General features: G+C 42.1%; 1 protein-coding gene across 1 annotated transcript in view; it reads left to right on the top strand.

The window, feature by feature from the left end:
* Nucleotides 1-23738, top strand: part of LRCH3 (leucine rich repeats and calponin homology domain containing 3) — a gene marked incomplete in the record, with an annotated part of 799481 nt that overhangs the window by 258643 nt on the left and 517100 nt on the right. Inside the window, 1 exon segment of the mRNA XM_053711931.1 lies at nucleotides 13392-13528. Coding sequence (XP_053567906.1) covers nucleotides 13392-13528 — 137 coding nt within the window.

The raw sequence follows: 23738 nt of genomic DNA, 5'->3' as shown, positions 1-23738 counted from the left end.
CCACCAGGAGGAGGCAAAGACTCACCAGCCAAAGGCTTAAATACTCCTCCCACTTCCCCTATCACCCAATCATGCTTTGCCTTTCGTCCCAGGAGGTTGGCAGAGAAGTGTCAGAAGTGTTTTTATTTTTTTCTATTTGTTATACTTTAATGTTAATATGTCTCTTATGGAGGGTGCTACCCTTAGACATGGGTCAGGAGTTTTAAGTAGTCCAGTTAGCCTCTCGTGGAGGGCCTGGGTGACAGTGCAGTCTGGAGATGCAGTGGGAGCTTCCCCTGCTACACCATCCCGACTCGTTATAACAGCTCCTTTCAGCACTTGGCGTTGTCAAACTTCGCTACCTGCTGTCTTCTCTCGAGTCCATGGCAAGATCCTGAGGTTTCATTGCAGTTATGTGCTTGCCTATCCCGGGTGTTCAGACCGTGAATGGCACTGTAATATTCCCCCCCCCCCCCCGGGGGTGATTGTTCCCCCTTGTTGTTCTTTTCGTTATAGGATTGTGCGGCTGCGTGTCCTACCCTACTACAACGTCTTTTTGACCTATTGGGGGATCCTTTCCTTTTTCGTCCAGGGACTTCTCAGTTCTCGCACGGTTCTTCTGTATAGATTAATGGGGATAATCTTATCTCCGGTTGGTCTATTATGGGCTTTCCCAGCCTTTTGTTCTGAGGGTTCCGGTCTTTGTTTGGCAGGTCCTGTGGAGACATAGTTCCTTCTGGGTGGATGCCTTTGAGTGCCCTTGTTTGTTTTATCCGCGTCGGATTTATTTACTTTATATTCTTTTCCTACGGGAATTCTAGGATTGCTTGGATTTAGTTCTTCTCAGGAAGTCGTTCCCGGGTTTTCATCCAGAGTTGGTGTGTGCACTGTTAATTGTTAGTGACGCATGTTGCACCTGGCTGGTCCGTCGGGACCTACTGGTTCACTTGTTTTTGTTGTTCGTTTTTATAAACTACTCTTGTCCTCGCGACCTTCGGGTCTTCGTGGATGTAAGGAGCGCTTGTCGGTCTGCTCCAGAGACATGGGCCGGTGGAGTCCCACCGTGTCCCTTCGCATCCGCAGCCTGAGGGGTGCGGTCCTTGCTGCTGTGTGCGGTTCTAGGCCTTTTTGGGCTGCCCTTTGTGGGCTGCCCTTTGTGGTTCTCCTAGAGACTAGGTACCGCCGAGTGGCTATTATAGGTCTGGTCCGGCTGAGGTGGCTAGTTTCTCCTACCTCCGCTTCTGGGAGCTTTTGATGCTCTGATGGGATCTTGGAGGTTGCAGCTCACCCTGGTTTCTCCGGTGTTACCACTGGTGTTTTGGGGGCGTGTGGCCCCGGGTCCTGACTAGTGGAATCTGACCCCTTCTCAGATCTCATCGTAGGTTGGGAAGGGGAGTCTAGGTTTCTATCAGTCCAAGTTCTGGCTATCTCTCCTTAAGTCCCTGTTATCCCCTTGGGTGTTAGGGGTTGGGTCAGGATGGGTTCCATTGTTCTCCTTTTGGGAATTTGGAATTATTGGCAGATTGGGTACCTGTGGACGGGCTTCTGGGCCTTCTTTTCTTAGTTTTTTTTTCCCCTATTGTCCTCATTAGGTCTATGATTTGATTCTAGACTTCTAGTTTGTTTTTCCCCCTCTTTTTGTCTCCGCATTTGTGGACCTTTGCTAGGCACATGGTGGTTGCACGTTAGTTGCTTTGCTGCCGGTGTTGTGGGGCCTTGAGAGGCTGTCTTATTCCTTTTTTTTTGGCTCTGGATGGTCTGTCTTGACTTTTCTCCTATGGCCTGTGGTAGACTCCCCTGACGGGGGGTGCTTTTTGGGTCTGCCGCCACTCTGCCCTTCGGGGCGTTCGGTGCCTGTGCATTCATCGGTAGATGGTTTAGGGGTCTTGGGGACTCGTCCTCTCTGTCTTTTCATATGGGGGATTCTGGTTCCCCTAAAAAGAAGGGTCACGTTGGTACTTAGTGTTTTTTTTCGGAAAATCCATTCTGTTAGCTTGGATGCTCGACTTGGATCTAGCCATCTTATGGTCTTTTAAGATCGAGGTTCGATTCCATCTGGTTCACATACATTTATGTTGCCTTGTGGGCTTGCTCTTTGGGTTTCCGTGTTCTCCGGCTTGTGGGAATTATCCCTGGGTTCTGGTTGCTCTTTCTCAACGCATGCCTGGTTGTTTCTTTGCTCCCTCTGGAGGAGTGGGATCCTTAGGGATTCCTTGGTTGTCGAGAGTATTGGTTCTCGGATTAGTTTCGGCTGCTCTGTGGCCTATAGTGGTGTTGTGTTGGTCTACACTGTCTAGGTTGTGAAGGAGCGTGATGTTTTGTGTTCCTTCAGGTAGCGGCTGTGCTTCCTCTGTCACTCTTTTAGCATGGTCATCTTTTTCTCGATCGTTCTTCAGCTGCGGAAGTTTTTCCTAGCTTGTGAGGCATCATCAGTCTATTGTGGACTGGGTGTGGGTCTTGACTGTAGTAAGGGATTTTCCCTTCGCGATCCTGATCTGTGGTGACGCTCGTCCACGCTGTGTAGCGGTTTCTGCGTCCGCCGGTCCTTGGGATCCTTTGTTTCTCTCTCGTCATTTCTTGTTTTCTTCTGCTGTCTTTCTACCCTGACATATGTTCACGTGAGCCTAGCGAGCGGATCTTGGTTGTCTTCTTGAAGGCCTGAGTTGGTTTTCTCTCTGGGAATTGTTAGTCGGGTTCCCCTTGTCGGTTTAAGAGGCTGTGACTGGGTTGTTGCCCCTGAGAATGGGGTCTTAAAGGCCTGTGTCTCGGTTGCATCCTCTCTTGGTAACTGTCCAGGTCCTTTGGACTGTCGGCGGTTTTGCGTCCACGGTGTCGTTTTTTGTTTTTTTGTTTCAATAATGTTGTTTTCGGACAAAACGGGACTTTGTTTTCTGGGAATGTTTTTTCGGTGGGTGCCTTCAATGGTCCGCCTCTTACCCTCCCGTCTTGGCATTCTGTGTCCTCTTTGGCTTGGGTATAAATTTCCCATAAGTAATGAATGTGGCTGTGGACTCTTTCCCATTATTAAGAAAAACATAAACTATGCTTACTTGATAATTTCCTTTTCTTCCGTGGGAATGAGTCCACAGCCCCCTGCCCGTTTTTGAGGCGTTGTTGTTGTTGTTTTCATCTTCTGGCAACTTTTCACCTTGATGCTTCTTCCACTGTTCCTTGTTTCTCAGCTGAATGACTGGGGGACAGGTGAAATGGGAGGAGTATTTAAGCCTTTGGCTGGTGGGTCTTTGCCTCCTCCTGGTGGCCAGGTTCTTATTTCCCATAAGTAATGAATGCGGCTGTGGACTCTCTCCCACCCTGACACGGTCGCGTTTCACATACGCTTTCTCAGAGGCACCCCTCTGAGGAAGCGTATGTGAAACGCGACCACGTCAGGGGATTGTTGTGCATTTTAAATTGCCCTCCAGGTGTTGAAAATTTACAAGAATGTTGAACTAGTTTAAAATGACTCTATCATTGAAAACGTTTTTCTAGAGAAAAGCTGTACTTACTGGTATTCTTTTAGTACTGCTAGCACCGAAAGTGGAGTCACTGTGTTGACAAAAATTATATTAACTAAGCTGACAGCTAATGCTGAGCAATTAATTCTAGTGATTTAAAGACACAGTACTCGTCGGTGTCCAATAGTCTTATAGCAAAAATTATATATTTCTCTTGTTAAGTGTGTTCAGTCCACGGGTCATCCATTACTTACGGGATATATTCTCCTTCCCAACAGGAAGTTGCAAGAGGATCACCCAAGCAGAGCTGCTATATAGCTCCTCCCCTCACATGTCATATCCAGTCATTCTCTTGCAAGTCTCAACAAAGAAGGAGGTCGCGAGAGGAGATAGGAGTTTTTTACCTAATTATTCTTCAATCAAAAGTTTATTATTTTAAAATGGCACCGGAGTGTGCTGTTTTTTTCTCTCAGGCAGTATTTAGAAGAAGAATCTGCCTGCGTTTTCTATGATCTTAGCAGACGTAACTAAGATCCACTGGCTGTTCTCACACATTCTGAGAAGTGGGGTAACTTCAGAAAAGGGAATAGCATGCGGGGTTCCCCACAAATGAGGTATGTGCAGTAATAATTTCTAGGAATGGAATTGACTAAGAAAACACTGCTGTTACCCATATGATGTAAGTACAGCCTTTAATGCAGTAGTAGCGACTGGTATCAATCAGGCTGATAAATGTATGCTCAGTTGAGTTATTTTCTAGGGACTAGAATTTGACTGAGAAAATACTGTTAATACTGAAATAAATGTATGAGCCTTAACTGCAGTAGAAGCGACTGGTAGCAGGCTTAGTGATAACTTTGCATAACACTGGAAAGTTGTTTTAAAACGTTTACTGGCATGTTATTCGTTTTGTGAGGTACTTTGGTGATAAATCTTTTTGGGCATGATTTTTTTCCATATGGCTAGCGTATATTTCTGCATAGAAACCGTTGTAACAGGTCTCCCACTGTTGTAATATGAGTGGGAGGGGCCTTTTTTAGCGCCTTGTTGCGCAGTTAAAATTCTAGCACCGTCTTCCTGCTTCTTCCTCCTTGATCCAGGACGTCTCCAGAGAGCTCAGGGGTCTTCAAAATTCATTTTTGAGGGAGGTAATCAGTCACAGCAGACCTGTGACAGTGTGTTTGACTGTGATAAAAGCGTTAAATCTTAAATTGATTATCCGTTTTTTGGGTATTGAGGGGTTAATCATCCGTTTGCTAGTGGGTGCAATCCTCTGCTAAATTCATACATTTACTGTTATAATTGTTGGCTATAACTGAATTAGTTCATTGTTATTTCAACTGTGACAGTTTTTTGTGTTTTTAAAAGCGCTGCAGCGTTTTTTCTATTGCTTGTAAATTTATTGAAAGATTTTTTACAAGCTTGCTAGCCTTCATTGCTAGTCTGTTTAAACATGACACAGATGAATCTACTTGTTCATTATGTTTAATCGCCAATGTGGAGCCCAATAGAAATATGTGTACCAATTGTATTGATGTTACTTTAAATAAAAGTCAGTCTTTACTGGTAAAGAAATTATCACCAGACAACGAGGGGGAAGTTATGCCGCCTAACTCTCCTCACGTGTCAGTACCTTCGCCTCCCGCTCAGGAGGTGCGTGAGATTGTGGCGCCAAGTACATCAAGGCCCTTACAAATCACTTTGCATGATATGGCTAATGTTATGAAAGAAGTTTTATCTAATTTACCTGAGTTAAGAGGCAAGCGCGATAGCTCTGGGTTAAGGACAGAGCGCACCGATGACACGAGAGCCATGTCCGATACTGCGTCACAATTTGCAGAACATGAGGACGGAGAGCTTCATTCTGTGGGTGACGGATCTGATCCGGGGAGACCGGATTCAGAAATTTTAAATTTAAGCTTGAGAACCTCTGTGTATTGCTAGGGGATGTGTTAGCGGCTCTGAATGATTGCGACACGGTTGCAATCCCAGAGAAATAATGTAGGCTGGATAAATACTATGCGGTACCGGTGTGTACTGACGTTTTTCCTATACCTAAAAGGCTTACAGAGATTATTAGCAAGGAGTGGGATAGACCCGGTGTGCCCTTTTCCCCTCCTCCGATATTTAGAAAAATGTTGCCAATAGACGCCACCACACGAGACTTATGGCAGACGGTCCCTAAGGTGGAGGGAGCAGTTTCTACTTTAGCCAAGCGTACCACTATCCCGGTGGAGGATAGTTGTGCTTTCTCAGATCCAATGGATAAAAAATTAGAAGGTTACCTTAAGAAAATGTTTGTTCAACAAGGTTTTATATTACAGCCCCTTGCATGCATTGCACCCGTCACTGCTGCAGCGGCATTCTGGTTTGAGTCTCTGGAAGAGGCTATTCGCACAGCACCATTGGATGAGATTATGAACAAGCTTAAAGCCCTTAAGCTAGCTAATGCATTTGTTTCGGATGCCGTTGTGCATTTAACCAAACTCACGGCTAAGAATTCCTGATTCGCCATCCAGGCGCGCAGAGCGTTATGGCTTAAATCCTGGTCAGCAGATGTAACTTCTAAATCTAAATTGCTTAATATTCCTTTCAAAGGGAAAACCTTATTTGGGCCCGGCTTGAAAGAAATTATTGCTGACATTACTGGTGGTAAGGGTCACACCCTTCCTCAGGACAGGGCCAAATCAAAGGCCAAACAGTCTAATTTTCGTGCCTTTCGTAATTTCAAGGCAGGAGCAGCATCAACTTCCTCCGCTCCAAAACAGGAAGGGACTGCTACTCGTTACAGACAGGGTTGGAAAGGCAACCAGTCCTGGAACAAGGGCAAGCAGGCCAGAAAATCTACTTCTGCCCCTAAGACAGCATGAAGAAAGGGCCCCCTATCCGGAAACGGATCTAGTGGGGGGCAGACTTTCTCTCTTCGCCCAGGCCTGGGTAAGAGATGTCCAGGATCCCTGGGCATTGGAGATAATATCTCAGGGATACCTTCTGGATTTCAAAACTTCTCCTCCACAAGGGAGATTTCATCTGTCAAGGTTATCAACAAATCTAATAAAGAAAGAGGCATTTCTACGATGTGTACAAGACCTCTTAGTAATGGGAGTGATCCACCCGGTTCCACGGACGGAACAAGGGCAAGGTTTTTACTCAAATCTGTTTGTGGTTCCCAAGAAAGAGGGAACCTTCAGGCCAATCTTGGACCTGGAGATCTTAAACAAATTCCTAAGGGTTCCATCGTTCAAGATGGAAACTATTCGAACAATCCTACCCATGATCCAAGAGGGTCAATATATGACCACAGTGGACTTAAAGGATGCCTACCTTCACATACAGATTCACAAAGATCATTTTCGGTACCTAAGGTTTGCCTTTCTAGACAGGCATTACCAGTTTGTAGCTCTTCCCTTCGGGTTGGCTACGGCCCCGAGAATTTTTACAAAGGTTCTGGGCTCGCTTCTGGCGGTACTAAGACCGCGAGGCATAGCGGTGGCTCCGTACCTAGACGACATTCTGATACAAGCGTCAAGTTTTCAAAATGCAAAGTCTCATACAGAGATAGTTCTAGCATTTCTGAGGTCGCATGGGTGGAAAGTGAACATGGAAAAGAGTTCTCTGTTACCACTCACAAGGGTTCCCTTTCTAGGGACTCTTATAGATTCTGTAGAGATGAAGATTTACCTGACGGAGTCCAGGTTATCGAAAATCCTAAATGCTTGCCGTGTCCTTCATTCCATTCCAAGCCCATCAGTAGCTCAGTGCATGGAAGTAATCGGCTTAATGGTTGCGGCAATGGACATAGTGCCATTTGCGCGCCTGCATCTCAGACCGCTGCAACTATGCATGCTAAGTCAGTGGAATGGGGATTACTCAGATCTGTCCCCTTTACTAAATCTGGGCCAGGAGGCCAGAGATTCTCTTCTCTGGTGGTTGTCGCGGGTTCATCTGTCCAAAGGAATGACTTTTCGCAGACCAGATTGGACGATTGTAACAACAGATGCCAGCCTACTAGGCTGGGGTGCAGTCTGGAACTCCCTGAAGGCTCAGGGATCGTGGACTCAGGAGGAGAAACTCCTCCCAATAAATATTCTGGAGTTAAGAGCAATATTCAAATTCATGAGAACCAATCTGGTTTCATGCATGGACGTAAGCCGACAAAGAATATAAGGAAATTGCTAATTTTGATTGAAGCTTCTTGGAACATATATAAAACTAAGAAATCTCATGGCAACATAAATAAGGCTATTTTGACAGTTGACGCAGAAAAGGCTTTCGATAGGGTCAGTTGGGATCATTTGTTCACCACGCTAGACGAATTCGGGTTCTCGGGTCCTTTCCACAACTATATTCGTTTAATTTATAGTAACCCTTCCTCCGCTGTAATTATCAACAACACCTCTACTCAACGTTTTAATCTGTTCAGAGGGACTAGACAGGGCTGCCCACTATCTCCCTTCTTGTTCAATCTTAGTATAGAACCTCTGGCCATTCTATTACGGCATGAACTTGAGGGGATCTCACTAGCGGGCGAGAAGCTGATTCTTCTTCTTTATGCGGATGATCTTCTTCTATTCCTATCTAATCTTGAAGTGTCATTACCTATCCTACAGAGCATTACTCACGAGTTCGGAGAGATCTCAGGGTTCAAGATTAATACATCCAAATCTGAACTCATGTGGATAGATAAAAACCCGGCACTGCAGGTGAACCACCCCTATAGGGAGGTCCTTCAGATTACATACCTGGGCTTACGATTATCTAGAAACCCGGAGGAGTGGTATGGATTAAACTACAGAACAGTAATGGACTCTTGCAAGAGTAAACTGGAGGAATGGACCAGGCTACCTATTTCATTAACGGCTCGGGTGACTTTGATTAAAGCAGTCATCTTCCCAAAGCTCCTCTACATTATGCAGAATATCCCATGGTTTCTACACAAGAAAGATATCACTATCTATAATAAGGCCTGTTCCAAATTCCTATGGAATGGCAAAAGACCACGGATTGCCGCACACAGGCTTATGAATTCCAAGACATCAGCAGGCTTGGCACTCCCCAACATTCAGTCATATAATCAGGTTATAATAGCTAGATTTGCACTTGATTGGCTTACGGGGAAGGAGCAAATTACGTCTCTCACCTGGGAATCACAGATTGTGGCACCATTCAATTTGAAAGCTCTCTTGCACTGCCCACTTACCTCCATCCCATCCAATGTATTCTATTTGAATACTTTGAAGAATGTCATCATCGCATGGCAAAGTTTATGTATAGAAACGGGGAATTCGCCGTATGTTTCACAATATCTACCTATAGTGGGCAACCCAGAATTCAGTCCTGGCCTCTCGAACCGGTTATTCTCAGTTTGGGAATCCAAAGGTCTCCAAAATTTATGTCAGTTGCGAGACGCGAGAGGACATACCGTATTATTTCAAGAAATTGTATCTCGGTTTGATATAGGGACACGTGATTTCTACGCCTACCTGCAAGTTAGACACTTTCTTCAAGAGATGCTAACGAAATACGGGAATGACTGGTCTTTGGGTGAGCTGCAGACTACGATCACAATGTACGCGGCAGGAATTTACGCAATCTCCCCTTTATATCTACTAGTAAATCAAAAACCATCCAAAGCACAAATAGACGAGATGGTTGTTAAATGGGCAAATTTATTCCCGGATATAGATGCGCAGACTATCATAGAGAGTTTTAAAATAGCGCAACAGTCTTGGGTTCCGACAGCTTGGAGGGAGTCACAGATAAAAGTCGGGCTCCAGAGGTATCTTACGCCTGCTGTCTTAGCCAAATGGTATAAAACAAAGGCCCTATGCCCTAGATGCTCAACTACAGACGCTGATCTATTTCATTGTTTATGGAGTTGCCCAAAGGCACGTCAATACTGGGGGAAAATTATATATTGGATGATGGCTGTTCTTAAGATGGACTATAAGATATCTCCTATTGAGATCTTTTTCTTGGTAAAATATCAGCATACAATTAAGAATTATAACCTGATAAATACCATTATCCTGACCGCGCGGAACCTTATTTTTAAGGCATGGAAAGCATCTGCTCTACCTACGATGGTACAATTTAAAAGGGCATTGACTGATCAGTTCATAATAGAACAAACTAACATACCCTACCCACAGGATATACACTTAGCAGTATTTCTTAAGAAATGGGAGATTTTTGTAAGATCCTTGCCCCTCGTGCATCAAAAAAAATTAATCAAACCAATCATTAACTCGGAATATCTACAGATAAACATTTTGGCAGGCCACTTCCCTGGCGAATGGGCAATAGACGGGGAGTGAGTGTGTGTGGGGGAGGGGGGGTTGGGGGGGACGAGAGGAGGGGTTTTTTTTTTTTTTTTTTTTTTTTTTTTTCTCTTCCTTGGCTTGTTTTGTTTGTGTGTTTTTGTGTTTTTACTGTTTTATGTTTTGGGTGGTTTGGTCACATTGTCTACCTGGCTATGTACATAAAATGAGGGAGCCAGGTCATACTCTACATTGGGTAGTGCACACATAATGTGGGGAATGCAGGCGAGAAAAGAATTGAGTCGATGAAAGTATAGGGACTTTACTCAGTGCCACCTGACTACACTATATGATTTTTAACCAAATTTGGATGTTTACATTAATAGATAGTAGTAAGAGATTTCTTTTTTATTCTCCTTTTTCTTTTTTTTCTTTTTTGTCACAGATATTATTAATTCACTGATTCGGTTCATCTTGAGTGTATTCAATAGTATACGGACTTGTGTATATTCACTGTTTTGCATTACCCTTAGTTTAAGAAGGAAGGTAATTTTTTTTTAACCTCAAATGTCTATTCATATGGTAATATACAGACATATGCATCTATGGACATAGGGTCTTCTTTGTTTTTAGTTTTTATAAGCACAATATGCACTGTTTCTCACTAGGACTCAAGATGATTATATTTCTTTTTTTCTTTTTTTATTCTCGCTTGGTTTTTAAATGGTAATGTATACGATGCACTATATTAATCTGAATATTATATATATGTTCTTGCTCTGTTGTTCCCTTTCTCTTTCTTTCTTCAGATCTTGTATGTGGACAAATTGTTTGTTTGTATTTATTTGTAAATCTCAATAAAAATATAAAAAAAAAAAAAAAAAAAGAGCAATATTCAATGCTCTTCTAGCTTGGCCTCAGTTAGCAACACTGAGGTTCATCAGATTTCAGTCGGACAACATCACGACTGTGGCTTACATCAATTATCAAGGGGGAACCAGGAGTTCCCTAGCGATGTTGGAAGTCTCGAAGATAATTCGCTGGGCAGAGTCTCACTCTTGCCACCTGTCAGCGATCTACATCCCAGGCGTGGAGAACTGGGAGGCGGATTTTCTAAGTCGCCAGACCTTTCATCTGGGGGAGTGGGAACTTCACCCGGAGGTGTTTGCTCAAAAGATTCTTCGTTGGGGCAAACCGGAGCTGGATCTCATGGCATCTCGCCAGAACGCCAAGCTTCCTTGTTACGGATCCAGGTCCAGGGACCCGGGAGCGGTGCTGGTAGATGCACTAGCAGCCCCTTGGGTTTTCAACATGGCTTATGTGTTTCCACCATTTCCGTTGCTACCTCGACTGATTGCCAGGATCAAACAGGAGAGAGCATCGGTGATTCTGATAGCGCCTGCGTGGCCACGCAGGACCTGGTATGCAGACCTAGTGGACATGTCGTCCTGTCCACCATGGTCTCTGCCTCTGAGGCAGGACCTTCTAATTCAGGGTCCTTTCAACCATCCAAGCCTAATTTCTCTGAGGCTGACTGCATGGAGATTGAACGCTTGATTCTATCAAAGCGTGGTTTTTCGGAGTCGGTAATTGATACATTAATACAGGCTCGGAAACCTGTTACCAGAAAAATTTACCATAAGATATGGCGTAAATATTTATATTGGTGTGAATCCAAGAGTTACTCATGGAGTAAGGTTAGGATTCCTAGGATATTGGCTTTTCTACAAGAAGGTTTAGAAAAGGGTTTATCCGCTAGTTCGTTAAAGGGACAGATTTCTGCTCTGTCTATTCTTTTACACAAACGTCTGGCAGAGAATCCAGACGTCCAGGCTTTTTGTCAGGCTTTGGCTAGGATTAAGCCTGTGTTTAAAACTGTTGCTCCTCCGTGGAGCTTAAACTTGGTTCTTAAAGTTCTTCAGGGTGTTCCGTTTGAACCCCTTCATTCCATTGATATTAAGCTTTTATCTTGGAAAGTTCTGTTTTTGATGGCTATTTCCTCGGCTTGAAGAGCCTCAGAGTTATCTGCCTTACTTTGCGATTCTCCTTATCTGATTTTTCATTCAGACAAGGTAGTTCTGCGTACTAAACCTGGGTTTTTACCTAAGGTTTTTCTAACAGGAATATCAATCAAGAGATTGTTGTTCCATCATTATGTCCTAATCCTTCCTCAAAGACGGAACGTCTTTTGCATAATCTGGACGTAGTCCGTGCCCTGAAGTTCTACTTACAGGCAACTAAAGATTTTCGGCAAACTTCTTCTCTGTTTGTTGTTTATTCTGGTCAGAGGAGAGGTCAAAAGGCTTCGGCCACCTCTCTCTCTTTTTGGCTTCGTAGCATAATACGTTTAGCCTATGAGACTGCTGGACAGCAGCCTCCTGATAGAATTACAGCTCATTCCACTAGAGCTGTGGCTTCCACCTGGGCCTTTAAAAATGAGGCCTCTGTTGAACAGATTTGCAAGGCTGCAACTTGGTCTTCACTTCATACCTTTTCAAAATTTTACAAATTTGACACTTTTGCTTCTTCAGAGGCTGTTTTTGGGAGAAAGGTTCTACAGGCAGTGGTTCCTTCTGTTTAATGTTCTTGCCTTGTCCCTCCCATCATCCGTGTACTTTAGCTTTGGTATTGGTATCCCATAAGTAATGGATGACCCGTGGACTGAACACACTTAACAAGAGAAAACATAATTTATGCTTACCTGATAAATTTATTTCTCTTGTAGTGTGTTCAGTCCACGGCCCGCCCTGTCTTTTTTTGAGGCAGTTCTAAATTTTAATTAAAACTCCAGTCACCACTGCACCCTATAGTTTTTCCTTTCTCGTCTTGTTTCGGTCGAATGACTGGATATGACATGTGAGGGGAGGAGCTATATAGCAGCTCTGCTTGGGTGATCCTCTTGCAACTTCCTGTTGGGAAGGAGAATATATCCCATAAGTAATGGATGACCCGTGGACTGAACACACTACAAGAGAAATAAATTTATCAGGTAAGCATAAATTATGTTTTTTTTCTCTCTAATATTATACTAATAACGTTGTTCTAGTTGCAACTAAATTCACCCATAGTATAATTATTTACACCGGAGGTGTGTTTTTAATGTGTATGTGAGCAGCAGGTAGCTCTGTCCAATTTTGCTGCTTTTTATTTTTTGAACTAATTAAAAGTAATATTTTAAGGATCATTATTTCAGTACATACAGAGAGAACAAAAAAAGCAATTACTTTTTTCTGAGCATTTCCACCTCTTAGTGGTATTTGCTCTCATTTGATGTGTGTATATGTGTCTGTATGTCTGTAAGTGTGTTTGTGTGTGTGAACCTGTTGGCGCTCTACAAATAACTGATAATAATAATAAGGTGCATGTGTCTGTATGTGTGTTTTGTGTGTATATGCAAGTCTATATGTTTGTATGTGCTTGTGTGTGTTTGTGTATATGTGTGTGTATATGCAAGTCTGTGGGTGCATGTGTTTGTGTGAGTGTTACACAATAATCTGGCACATTGCCCCTCTTAATTATTGGGTTTTGGATTTGTTCATGGATTATACAGTTCTGTATTTAACTGTCCATTAATAATGTTATATCCCTTTAAAAGCATGCCAAGGTCTAGTAGCAAGATCCTTTCATTTTAAAGTTAAACCATTTAGTTTATTTCATGTAATGCAATCTGTATATTTGTTTGTTATCCTTGATTCAGAACTTGCAGAACTGCCATTAGTCCGTTTGGATTTCTCCTGTAATAAGGTCACAAGTATTCCACTGTGTTATCGAAACCTTCGCCACCTCCAGACTATCACTCTAGATAACAACCCCCTGCAAACTCCTCCAGCTCAGGTATGAATCTTATACACCGTGGAAATGTGTGTCTGTGAGTATATCATAATGCAGATTGAGGGCACTCACAGGTGCTTAAAAAAATAAATCTTCCTTTATTACAGTCATTGTTGTTAAAGATACTACAATAATGAAATAAAATTTTTTAAGCACATGTAAGTGCCCTTAATCTGCATTTTTATGATATATGTATTTCCATTTCATTTAAAATTTCTATCCTATTACAAAATCTGTTTCTTTCCGAATCCATACCTTAACCCTTTGAGTGCTAATGACGGCTCTGAGCCGTCAGAGTTTCTCACTCTGGTGCTAATGACGGCTCAGAGCTGTCATGAGCACTCTCCCACCTTGAGGGAGATCTGGGGGCTCCTAACTGCTCCTACCCCGGCGATCGTTGCCTGTAGAGTGACAGGCATCGCTGGGGCTTCACGTGATGCGCGGTGACGTCACGCGCAATAACGTGATGACGTCATCGCGCAGCTTTATTTCTTCTGTTAAGTGTGATCAGTCCACGGGTCATCATTACTTCTGGGATATTACTCCTCCCCAACAGGAAGTGCAAGAGGATTCACCCAGCAGAGCTGCATATAGCTCCTCCCCTCTACGTCACTCCCAGTCATTCTCTTGCACCCAACGACTAGATAGGATGTGTGAGAGGACTATGGTGATTATACTTAGTTTTATATCTTCAATCAAAAGTTTGTTATTTTAAAATAGCACCGGAGTGTGTTATTATCTCTCTGGCAGAGTTTGAAGAAGAATCTACCAGAGTTTTTGTTATGATTTTAGCCGGAGTAGTTAAGATCATATTGCTGTTTCTCGGCCATCTGAGGAGAGGTAAACTTCAGATCAGGGGACAGCGGGCAGATGAATCTGCATAGAGGTATGTAGCAGTTTTTATTTTCTGACAATGGAATTGATGAGAAAATCCTGCCATACCGATATAATGTCATGTATGTATACTTTACACTTCAGTATTCTGGGGAATGGTACTTCACTAGAATTACACTGTAAGAAATACATAAAGCTGTTTAATAACTAGAGATTATGTTTAACGTTTTTGCTGGAATGTAAAATCGTTTTCATTTGCTGAGGTACTGAGTGAATAAATGTTTGGGCACTATTTTTCCACTTGGCTGTTGCTTAATCTGTTTTCTGACAGTTTCTGTTCTCCCTCACTGCTGTGTGTGAGGGGGAGGGGCCGTTTTTTTGGCGCTTTTACTACGCATCAAATATTTCAGTCAGCAACTCATTGTATTCCCTGTATGATCCGGTTCATCTCTACAGAGCTCAGGGGTCTTCAAAACTTATTTTGAGGGAGGTAATTTCTCTCAGCAGAGCTGTGAGAATTATAGTTTGACTGAGATAAAAAACGTTTATTCTGTAATTTGTTTCCTGCTTTCAGAATTTGTTATCTTTGCTAATGGGATTAAACCTTTGCTAAAGTTGTGTTGTTTACAAGGATTGAGGTTATAACTGTTTCAATTTATTAATTTTCAACTGTCATAGATCTTCTGTGCTTCTTAAAGGCACAGTACGTTTTAATATTATTCTAATTGAATTGTATTTCCAAGTTGCAAGTTTATTTGCTAGTGTGTTAAACATGTCTGATTCAGAGGATGATACCTGTGTCATTTGTTGCAATGCCAAAGTGGAGCCCAATAGAAATTTATGTACTAACTGTATTGATGCTACTTTAAATAAAAATCAATCTGTACAAATTGAACAAATTTCACCAAACAACGAGGGGAGAGTAATGCCGACTAACTCGCCTCACGTGTCAGTACCTACATCTCCCGCTCAGAGGGAGGTGCGTGATATTGTAGCGCCGAGTACATCTGGGCGGCCATTACAAATCACATTACAGGATATGGCTACTGTTATGACTGAGGTTTTGGCTAAATTACCAGAACTAAGAGGTAAGCGTGATCACTCTGGGGTGAGAACAGAGTGCGCTGATAATATTAGGGCCATGTCAGACACTGCGTCACAGGTGGCAGAACATGAGGACGGAGAACTTCATTCTGTGGGTGACGGTTCTGATCCAAACAGACTGGATTCAGATATTTCAAATTTTAAATTTAAACTGGAAAACCTCCGCGTATTACTAGGGTAGGTGTTAGCGGCTCTGAATGATTGTAACACAGTTGCAATACCAGAGAAAATGTGTAGGTTGGATAAATATTTTGCGGTACCGACGAGTACTGAGGTTTTTCCTATACCTAAGAGACTTACTGAAATTGTTACTAAGGAGTGGGATAGACCCGGTGTGCCGTTCTCACCCCCTCCGATATTTAGAAAAATGTTTCCAATAGACGCCACCACAAGGGACTTATGGCAAACGGTCCCTAAGGTGGAGGGAGCAGTTTCTACCTTAGCTAAGCGTACCACTATCCCGGTGGAGGATAGCTGTGCTTTTTCAGATCCAATGGATAAAAAGTTAGAGGGTTACCTTAAGAAAATGTTTGTTCAACAAGGTTTTATATTGCAACCCCTTGCATGCATTGCGCCGATCACGGATGCAGCGGCATTCTGGATTGAGTCTCTGGAAGAGAACATTGGTTCAGTTACTCTGGACGACATTACGGACAGGCTTAGGGTCCTTAAACTAGCTAATTCATTCATTTCGGAGGCCGTAGTACATCTTACTAAACTTACGGCGAAGAATTCAGGATTCGCCATTCAGGCACGCAGGGCGCTGTGGCTAAAATCCTGGTCAGCTGATGTTACTTCTAAGTCTAAATTGCTTAATATACCTTTCAAAGGGCAGACCTTATTCGGGCCCGGGTTGAAAGAGATTATCGCTGACATTACAGGAGGTAAAGGCCATGCCCTGCCTCAGGACAAAGCCAAAGCCAAGACTAGACAGTCTAATTTTCGTTCCTTTCGTAATTTCAAAGCAGGAGCAGCATCAACTTCCTCTGCACCAAAACAGGAAGGAGCTGTTGCTCGCTACAGACAAGGCTGGAAACCTAACCAGTCCTGGAACAAGGGCAAGCAGACTAGGAAACCTGCTGCTGCCCCTAAAACAGCATGAATTGAGGGCCCCCGATCCGGGATCGGATCTAGTGGGGGGCAGACTTTCTCTCTTCGCCCAGGCTTGGGCAAGAGATGTTCAGGATCCCTGGGCGCTAGAGATAATATCTCAGGGATACCTTCTGGACTTCAAATACTCTCCTCCAAGAGAGAGATTTCATCTGTCAAGATTGTCAACAATTCAGACAAAGAAAGAGGCGTTTCTACGCTGCGTACAAGAGCTCTTGTTAATGGGAATAATCCATCCAGTTCCACGATCGGAACAGGGACAGGGGTTTTACTCAAATCTGTTTGTGGTTCCCAAAAAAGAGGGAACTTTCAGACCAATCCTGGACTTAAAGATCCTAAACAAATTCCTAAGAGTTCCATCGTTCAAGATGGAGACTATTCGGACAATTTTACCTATGATCCAAGAGGGTCAGTACATGACCACTGTAGATTTAAAAGATGCTTACCTTCACATACCGATTCACAAAGATCATTATCGGTACCTAAGGTTTGCCTTCCTAGACAGGCATTACCAGTTTGTGGCTCTTCCATTCGGATTGGCTACAGCTCCAAGAATCTTCACAAAGGTTCTGGGTGCTCTTCTGGCGGTACTAAGACCGCGGGGAATCTCGGTAGCTCCATACCTAGACGACATTCTGATACAAGCTTCAAGCTTTCAAACTGCCAAGTCTCATACAGAGTTAGTGCTGGCATTTCTAAGGTCACATGGATGGAAGGTGAACGAAAAGAAAAGTTCACTCGTTCCACTCACAAGAGTTCCCTTCCTGGGGACTCTTATAGATTCTGTAGAAATGAAGATTTACCTGACAGAGGACAGGCTAACAAGACTTCAAAGTGCTTGCCGCACCCTTCATTCCATTCAACACCCGTCAGTGGCTCAATGCATGGAGGTAATCGGCTTAATGGTAGCGGCAATGGACATAGTACCCTTTGCACGCTTACACCTCAGACCACTGCAACTGTGCATGCTAACTCAGTGGAATGGGGATTACTCAGACTTATCCCCTTCTCTGAATCTGGATCAAGAGACCAGAAATTCTCTTCTATGGTGGCTTTCTCGGCCACATCTGTCCAGGGGGATGCCATTCAGCAGACCAGACTGGACAATTGTAACAACAGACGCCAGCCTTCTAGGTTGGGGTGCCGTCTGGAATTCTCTGAAGGCTCAGGGACAATGGAGTCAGGAGGAGAGTCTCCTGCCAATAAACATTCTGGAATTGAGAGCAGTTCTCAATGCCCTCCTGGCTTGGCCCCAGTTGACAACTCGGGGGTTCATCAGGTTTCAGTCGGACAACATCACGACTGTAGCTTACATCAACCATCAGGGAGGGACAAGAAGCTCCCTAGCTATGATGGAAGTATCAAAGATAATTCGCTGGGCAGAGTCTCACTCTTGCCACCTGTCAGCAATCCACATCCCGGGAGTGGAGAACTGGGAGGCGGATTTCTTAAGTCATCAGACTTTTCATCCGGGGGAGTGGGAACTCCACCCGGAGGTCTTTGCCCAAATACTTTGACGTTGGGGCAAACCAGAGTTAGATCTCATGGCGTCTCGACAGAACGCCAAGCTTCCTCGTTACGGGTCCAGATCCAGGGATCCAGGAGCAGTCCTGATAGATGCCCTGACAGCACCTTGGGACTTCAGGATGGCTTACGTGTTACCACCCTTCCCGATGCTTCCTCGATTGATTGCCAGAATCAAACAAGAGAGAGCATCAGTGATTCTAATAGCTCCTGCGTGGCCACGCAGGACTTGGTATGCAGACCTGGTGGACATGTCATCCTGTCCACCTTGGTCTCTACCTCTGAAACAGGACCTTCTGATACAGGGTCCCTTCAAACATCAAAATCTAACTTCCCTGAAGCTGACTGCTTGGAAATTGAACGCTTGATTTTATCAAGACGTGGGTTTTCTGAGTCAGTTATTGATACCTTAATACAGGCTAGGAAGCCTGTTACCAGAAAGATTTACCATAAGATATGGCGTAAATACCTATATTGGTGTGAATCCAAAGGTTACTCTTGGAGTAAGGTTAGGATTCCTAGGATATTGTCTTTTCTACAAGAAGGTTTAGAAAAGGGTTTATCTGCTAGTTCATTAAAGGGACAGATCTCAGCTCTGTCCATTCTGTTACACAAACGTCTGTCAGAAGTTCCTGACGTCCAGGCTTTTTGTCAGGCTTTGGCCAGGATTAAGCCTGTGTTTAAAACTGTTGCTCCACCATGGAGTTTAAACCTTGTTCTTAATGTTTTACAGGGCGTTCCGTTTGAACCCCTTCATTCCATTGATATAAAGTTGTTATCTTGGAAAGTTCTATTTTTAATGGCTATTTCCTCGGCTCGAAGAGTCTCTGAATTATCAGCCTTACACTGTGATTCTCCTTATTTGATTTTTCATTCGGATAAGGTAGTTCTGCGTACTAAACCTGGGTTCTTACCTAAGGTAGTTACTAACAGGAATATCAATCAAGAGATTGTTGTTCCTTCCTTGTGCCCAAATCCTTCTTCGAAGAAGGAACGTTTACTGCACAACCTGGATGTAGTCCGTGCTCTAAAATTTTACTTACAGGCAACTAAGGAATTTCGACAAACGTCTTCTCTGTTTGTCGTTTACTCTGGGCAGAGGAGAGGTCAAAAAGCTTCTGCTACCTCTCTTTCTTCTTGGCTTCGTAGCATAATTCGTTTAGCTTATGAGACTGCTGGACAGCAGCCTCCTGAAAGAATTACAGCTCATTCTACTAGAGCTGTGGCTTCCACTTGGGCCTTCAAGAATGAGGCCTCTGTTGAGCAGATTTGCAAGGCTGCAACTTGGTCTTCGCTTCATACTTTTTCCAAATTTTACAAATTTGACACTTTTGCTTCATCGGAGGCTATTTTTGGGAGAAAGGTTCTTCAGGCAGTGGTTCCTTCTGTATAAAGAGCCTGCCTATCCCTACCGTCATCCGTGTACTTTTGCTTTGGTATTGGTATCCCAGAAGTAATGATGACCCGTGGACTGATCACACTTAACAGAAGAAAACATAATTTATGCTTACCTGATAAATTCCTTTCTTCTGTAGTGTGATCAGTCCACGGCCCGCCCTGTTTTTAAGGCAGGTAAATATTTTTTAATTTATTCTCCAGTCACCACTTCACCCTTGGCTTTTCCTTTCTCGTTGGTCCTTGGTCGAATGACTGGGAGTGACGTAGAGGGGAGGAGCTATATGCAGCTCTGCTGGGTGAATCCTCTTGCACTTCCTGTTGGGGAGGAGTAATATCCCAGAAGTAATGATGACCCGTGGACTGATCACACTACAGAAGAAAGGAATTTTTCAGGTAAGCATAAATTATGTTTTTTACTTAACAATGTTAAGTATAGGAGTAGGGGGCATGCTGCTTAGAAGCCTGCATCTCAGGCATCTAAGCAGCTACAGACCCCCAAGACCCACTGTTGGAAAGGGAATTGCCTAACCTTTCCAACAGTGTAAGTCTTGGGGGTCTGTAAAAAAAAAAAAAAAAAAAAAAAAGTTAAAAAATGTTTTTTCAAAAATTAAAAATACCTTAGAAAATATTAGTGCTTAGCACTCAAAGGGTTAAAGGCACAGTCTACTTGAAAAAAATCTACTTGAAAATATTTATTTCAAAAATTGATAATCCCTTTATTACCCATTTCCCAGTTTTGCGTAATCAACACTGTTATATTAAAGGGACAGTCTACTTCAAAATAAACTTTCTTGATTCATATAGGGCGTGTCATTTTAAACAATGTTCAAATTTACTTTTCTTTCATGTAATTAGCAAGAGTCCATGAGCTATTGACGTATGGGATATACATTCCTACCAGGAGGGGCAAAGTTTCCCAAACCTCAAAATGCCTATAAATACACCCCTCACCACACCCACAAATCAGTTTTACAAACTTTGCCTCCTGTGGAGGTGGTGAAGTAAGTTTGTGCTAGATTCTACGTTGATATGCGCTCCGCAGCAGGTTGGAGCCCGGTTTTCCTCTCAGTGTGCAGTGAATGTCAGTTGGATGTGAAGAGAGTATTGCCTATTTGAATTCAATGATCTCCTTCTACGGGGTCTATTTCATAGGTTCTCTGTTATCGGTTGTAGAGATTCATCTCTTACCTCCCTTTTCAGATCGACGATATACTCTTATATATACCATTACCTCTACTGATTCTCGTTTCAGTACTGGTTTGGCTTTCTACTACATGTAGATGAGTGTCCTGGGGTAAGTAAGTCTTATTTTCTGTGACACTCTAAGCTATGGTTGGGCACTTTTATATAAAGTTCTAAATATATGTGTTCAAACATTTATTTGCCTTGATTCAGGATGTTCAACGTTCCTTATTTTCAGACAGTCAGTTTCATATTTGGGATAATGCATATGAATAATTCAATTTTTTCTTACCTTAAAATTTGACTTTTTTTCCTGTGGGCTGTTAGGCTCGCGGGGGCTGAAAATGCTTCATTTTATTGCGTCATTCTTGGCGCGGACTTTCTTGGCGCAAACATTTTCTTGTCATTTCCGGCGTCATACGTGTCGCCGGAAGTTGCGTCATTTTTTTTACGTTTTTGCGCCAAAAAATTTCGGCGTTACCGGATGTGGCGCCATTTTTGGTGCCAAAAGCATTTAGGCGCCAAATAATGTGGGCGGCTTTTTTGGCGCTAAAAAATTCGAGCGTCATTGTTGTCTCCACAATATTTAAGTCTCATTATTTATTGCTTCTGGTTGCTCGAAGCTTGTTCATTGGCATTTTTTTCCCATTCCTGAAACTCATTTAAGGAATTTGATCAATTTTGCTTTATATGTTGTTTTTTCTATTACATATTGCAAGATGTCTCAGATTGACTGAATCAGAAGCCACTTCTGGAAAAACGCTTAACTGAGTTTCAGTTCTACCAAAGCTAAGTTCATTTATTTTTAATGTTATAAATGTTTATCTTTAGCTATGGTTTGTAATAAGTTATTATGATATACTTTTACATGCAGAATCCATTAGTATTTATGCTTTATATATTTCCTTTCTTACAAGAAATATTTAGAAGATTTATAAGAAATATTTTTCTGATTCTATTTTAAAGGCTTTGTCTGACTTTGTGCCTTTCTTATAAAATTTTTAGGTCTTTTTTCACTTCTTTTTTAATTATTGAAGTTTCAAATGACCAACAACATACTGATTTATCCTTCTCTGATGATGTTTTTTTCTCTTTCAGAAATTTTCTTCATCAGATATTGACACTAACAAATCTACTTTTTTATTATTTTTCTATTATTTAAGTACATTTGTTCTTTGTTGAAAAGGTGTTGATTATTTTGGATATTAAGGTAACTAGTTCTTTAAGACTAGCTGACATTATTTCTGCCTATTTATTTCTTCTGTGTTTTCAGAGGTTTTCTTTCCAATTCCCCATACTAGGGAATGGAATAGGCTGAGAATTTTCTTTTATTTCCTCTTCAAAGGTTTTAAACTATATTCTTTGCCAGCAGTTAAACTCAATTTGGAGGGTTCTCCAATTTATTGGGGCTATCTCTAATTCTACTAATTATGCTATTGTTTCTATAGCAAAATAGTATTTATTTTCCTTTAGATAGTTGTATCTTATTTATGGAAAATTATTTAGTTTCAGGTACTTTTCTTGGTCCTGTGATTTATTTGGATATTGCAATTGCTTCATTTTCTCTGTTTACTTTAAGATCAAGTATCAGATTATGATTTATTTTAGCATTGTTAAAGGGACAACATTTACTAGACTAGGTGCTGTTGCATTTGTCTTGTTGTTTTGCATTTATTGATTATGCAAGTCCACTGTATTGGCTGGTCCTTTAAACTGGACTATCATGCTAATAATTTCATTTGTGTCTTCATTTTATTGAATATTTTCACAAATGAGGGTTAATCTATGTCTTTAGCTTTTTTAGCTAGAAGAATTTTGTGATTTTTAAAAAAAAAATAAAAAAATCCATATTTCTTTTGTTCTAAGATAATCAATTATTTGTTTTATAATTGGATTCAATTCTTAACTGTTACTCTGGGCTTCAAGATTGAGTTCTAAGACTAAAACTTTAAGCTTATACTGGTTTGGTTGTTCTTATTAAGGAACGAATTCCTGAGTTCTTTCCCAAGTAACATGTCTATAATTGGAGTTCGAAATCAGCTCCCTAATATTGCGATGTACGTGCCGTATTCCAGCTTGGCTGGTATGGGGCAGGTTAAGGCTTCTTTGAAATTTATTTTGTCCAAATTTCTTTGATTTTATTCCAGTAAGGCTAACGCTTTCTTTAACTGTGTTTCTGTCCTATATATTTTGGGTACTGTTGAAGCATGGCTGGCACCCATGGGGTTCAAGCGCTGCTCAGACCTGGAATCTTCTGGGGTATTTCTTCCAGTTCCTTTTGAGGAACCGGGTTTTGGAGTTTTATTCAAACTATTTTGCCTTTTTATGGTCATTGATAGCATTATTTGTTTTCATTAGATACAATAAATGCATATTTTAATTTTTCTATTTTCATTCAGATTATTTTCTGAGGATGCGGAATCTCATATGATTTACTTGCTCTTCAGGACATAGTTAGAGGATCTTTTTTTCAAAAGCTCTTGATTCCTCACACAAGGGTCACCTTTTTTTAGGTTTCCAGATAGTTTGTGTCACTGTCCTTGTCTCTATCAGACAAGGGATAATTTTATTGGGTTCCGTCTATCGGTTCCTTTAGTCTCTATTATTTCCTTCAGTTGCTATATATGCATAGAAGTTTTAGGTCTTATGGGCACAGCATTGGATTCAATTCCCTTTGCTCATTTTCACTAGAAAGAACCTTTCCAGTCTTTTATAAGTGTTGTTTCTTCAAGAACATGGTTGGAGGATCAATTTACCGAAAAGTTCGTTTGATTCCTCAGACATGGGTAACCTTTTTAGGTTTCCTGATAGATTCAGTGTCCTTGATTCTGTCTCTGACGGACAAGAGGCGTCTGAAATTGGTTTCAACTTGTCGAAACCTTCAGTTTCAATCTTTCCCTTCAGTTTCAATCTTTCCCTTCGGTAGCCTTATGCATGGAAATTCTAGGTCTTATGACTGCTGCATTGGACGCGATCCCCTTTGCTCGTTTTCACATGCGACCTCTTCAGCTCTGTATGCTGAACCAGTGGTGCAGGGATTATACAAAGATATCTCAATTAA

The sequence above is a fragment of the Bombina bombina genome, chromosome 4, assembly GCF_027579735.1.
Source record: "Bombina bombina isolate aBomBom1 chromosome 4, aBomBom1.pri, whole genome shotgun sequence".
Lineage (NCBI taxonomy): Eukaryota > Metazoa > Chordata > Amphibia > Anura > Bombinatoridae > Bombina > Bombina bombina.
The sequence above is the reverse complement of the archived record's forward strand: the minus strand, read 5'-3'. Positions and strand labels throughout refer to the sequence as shown.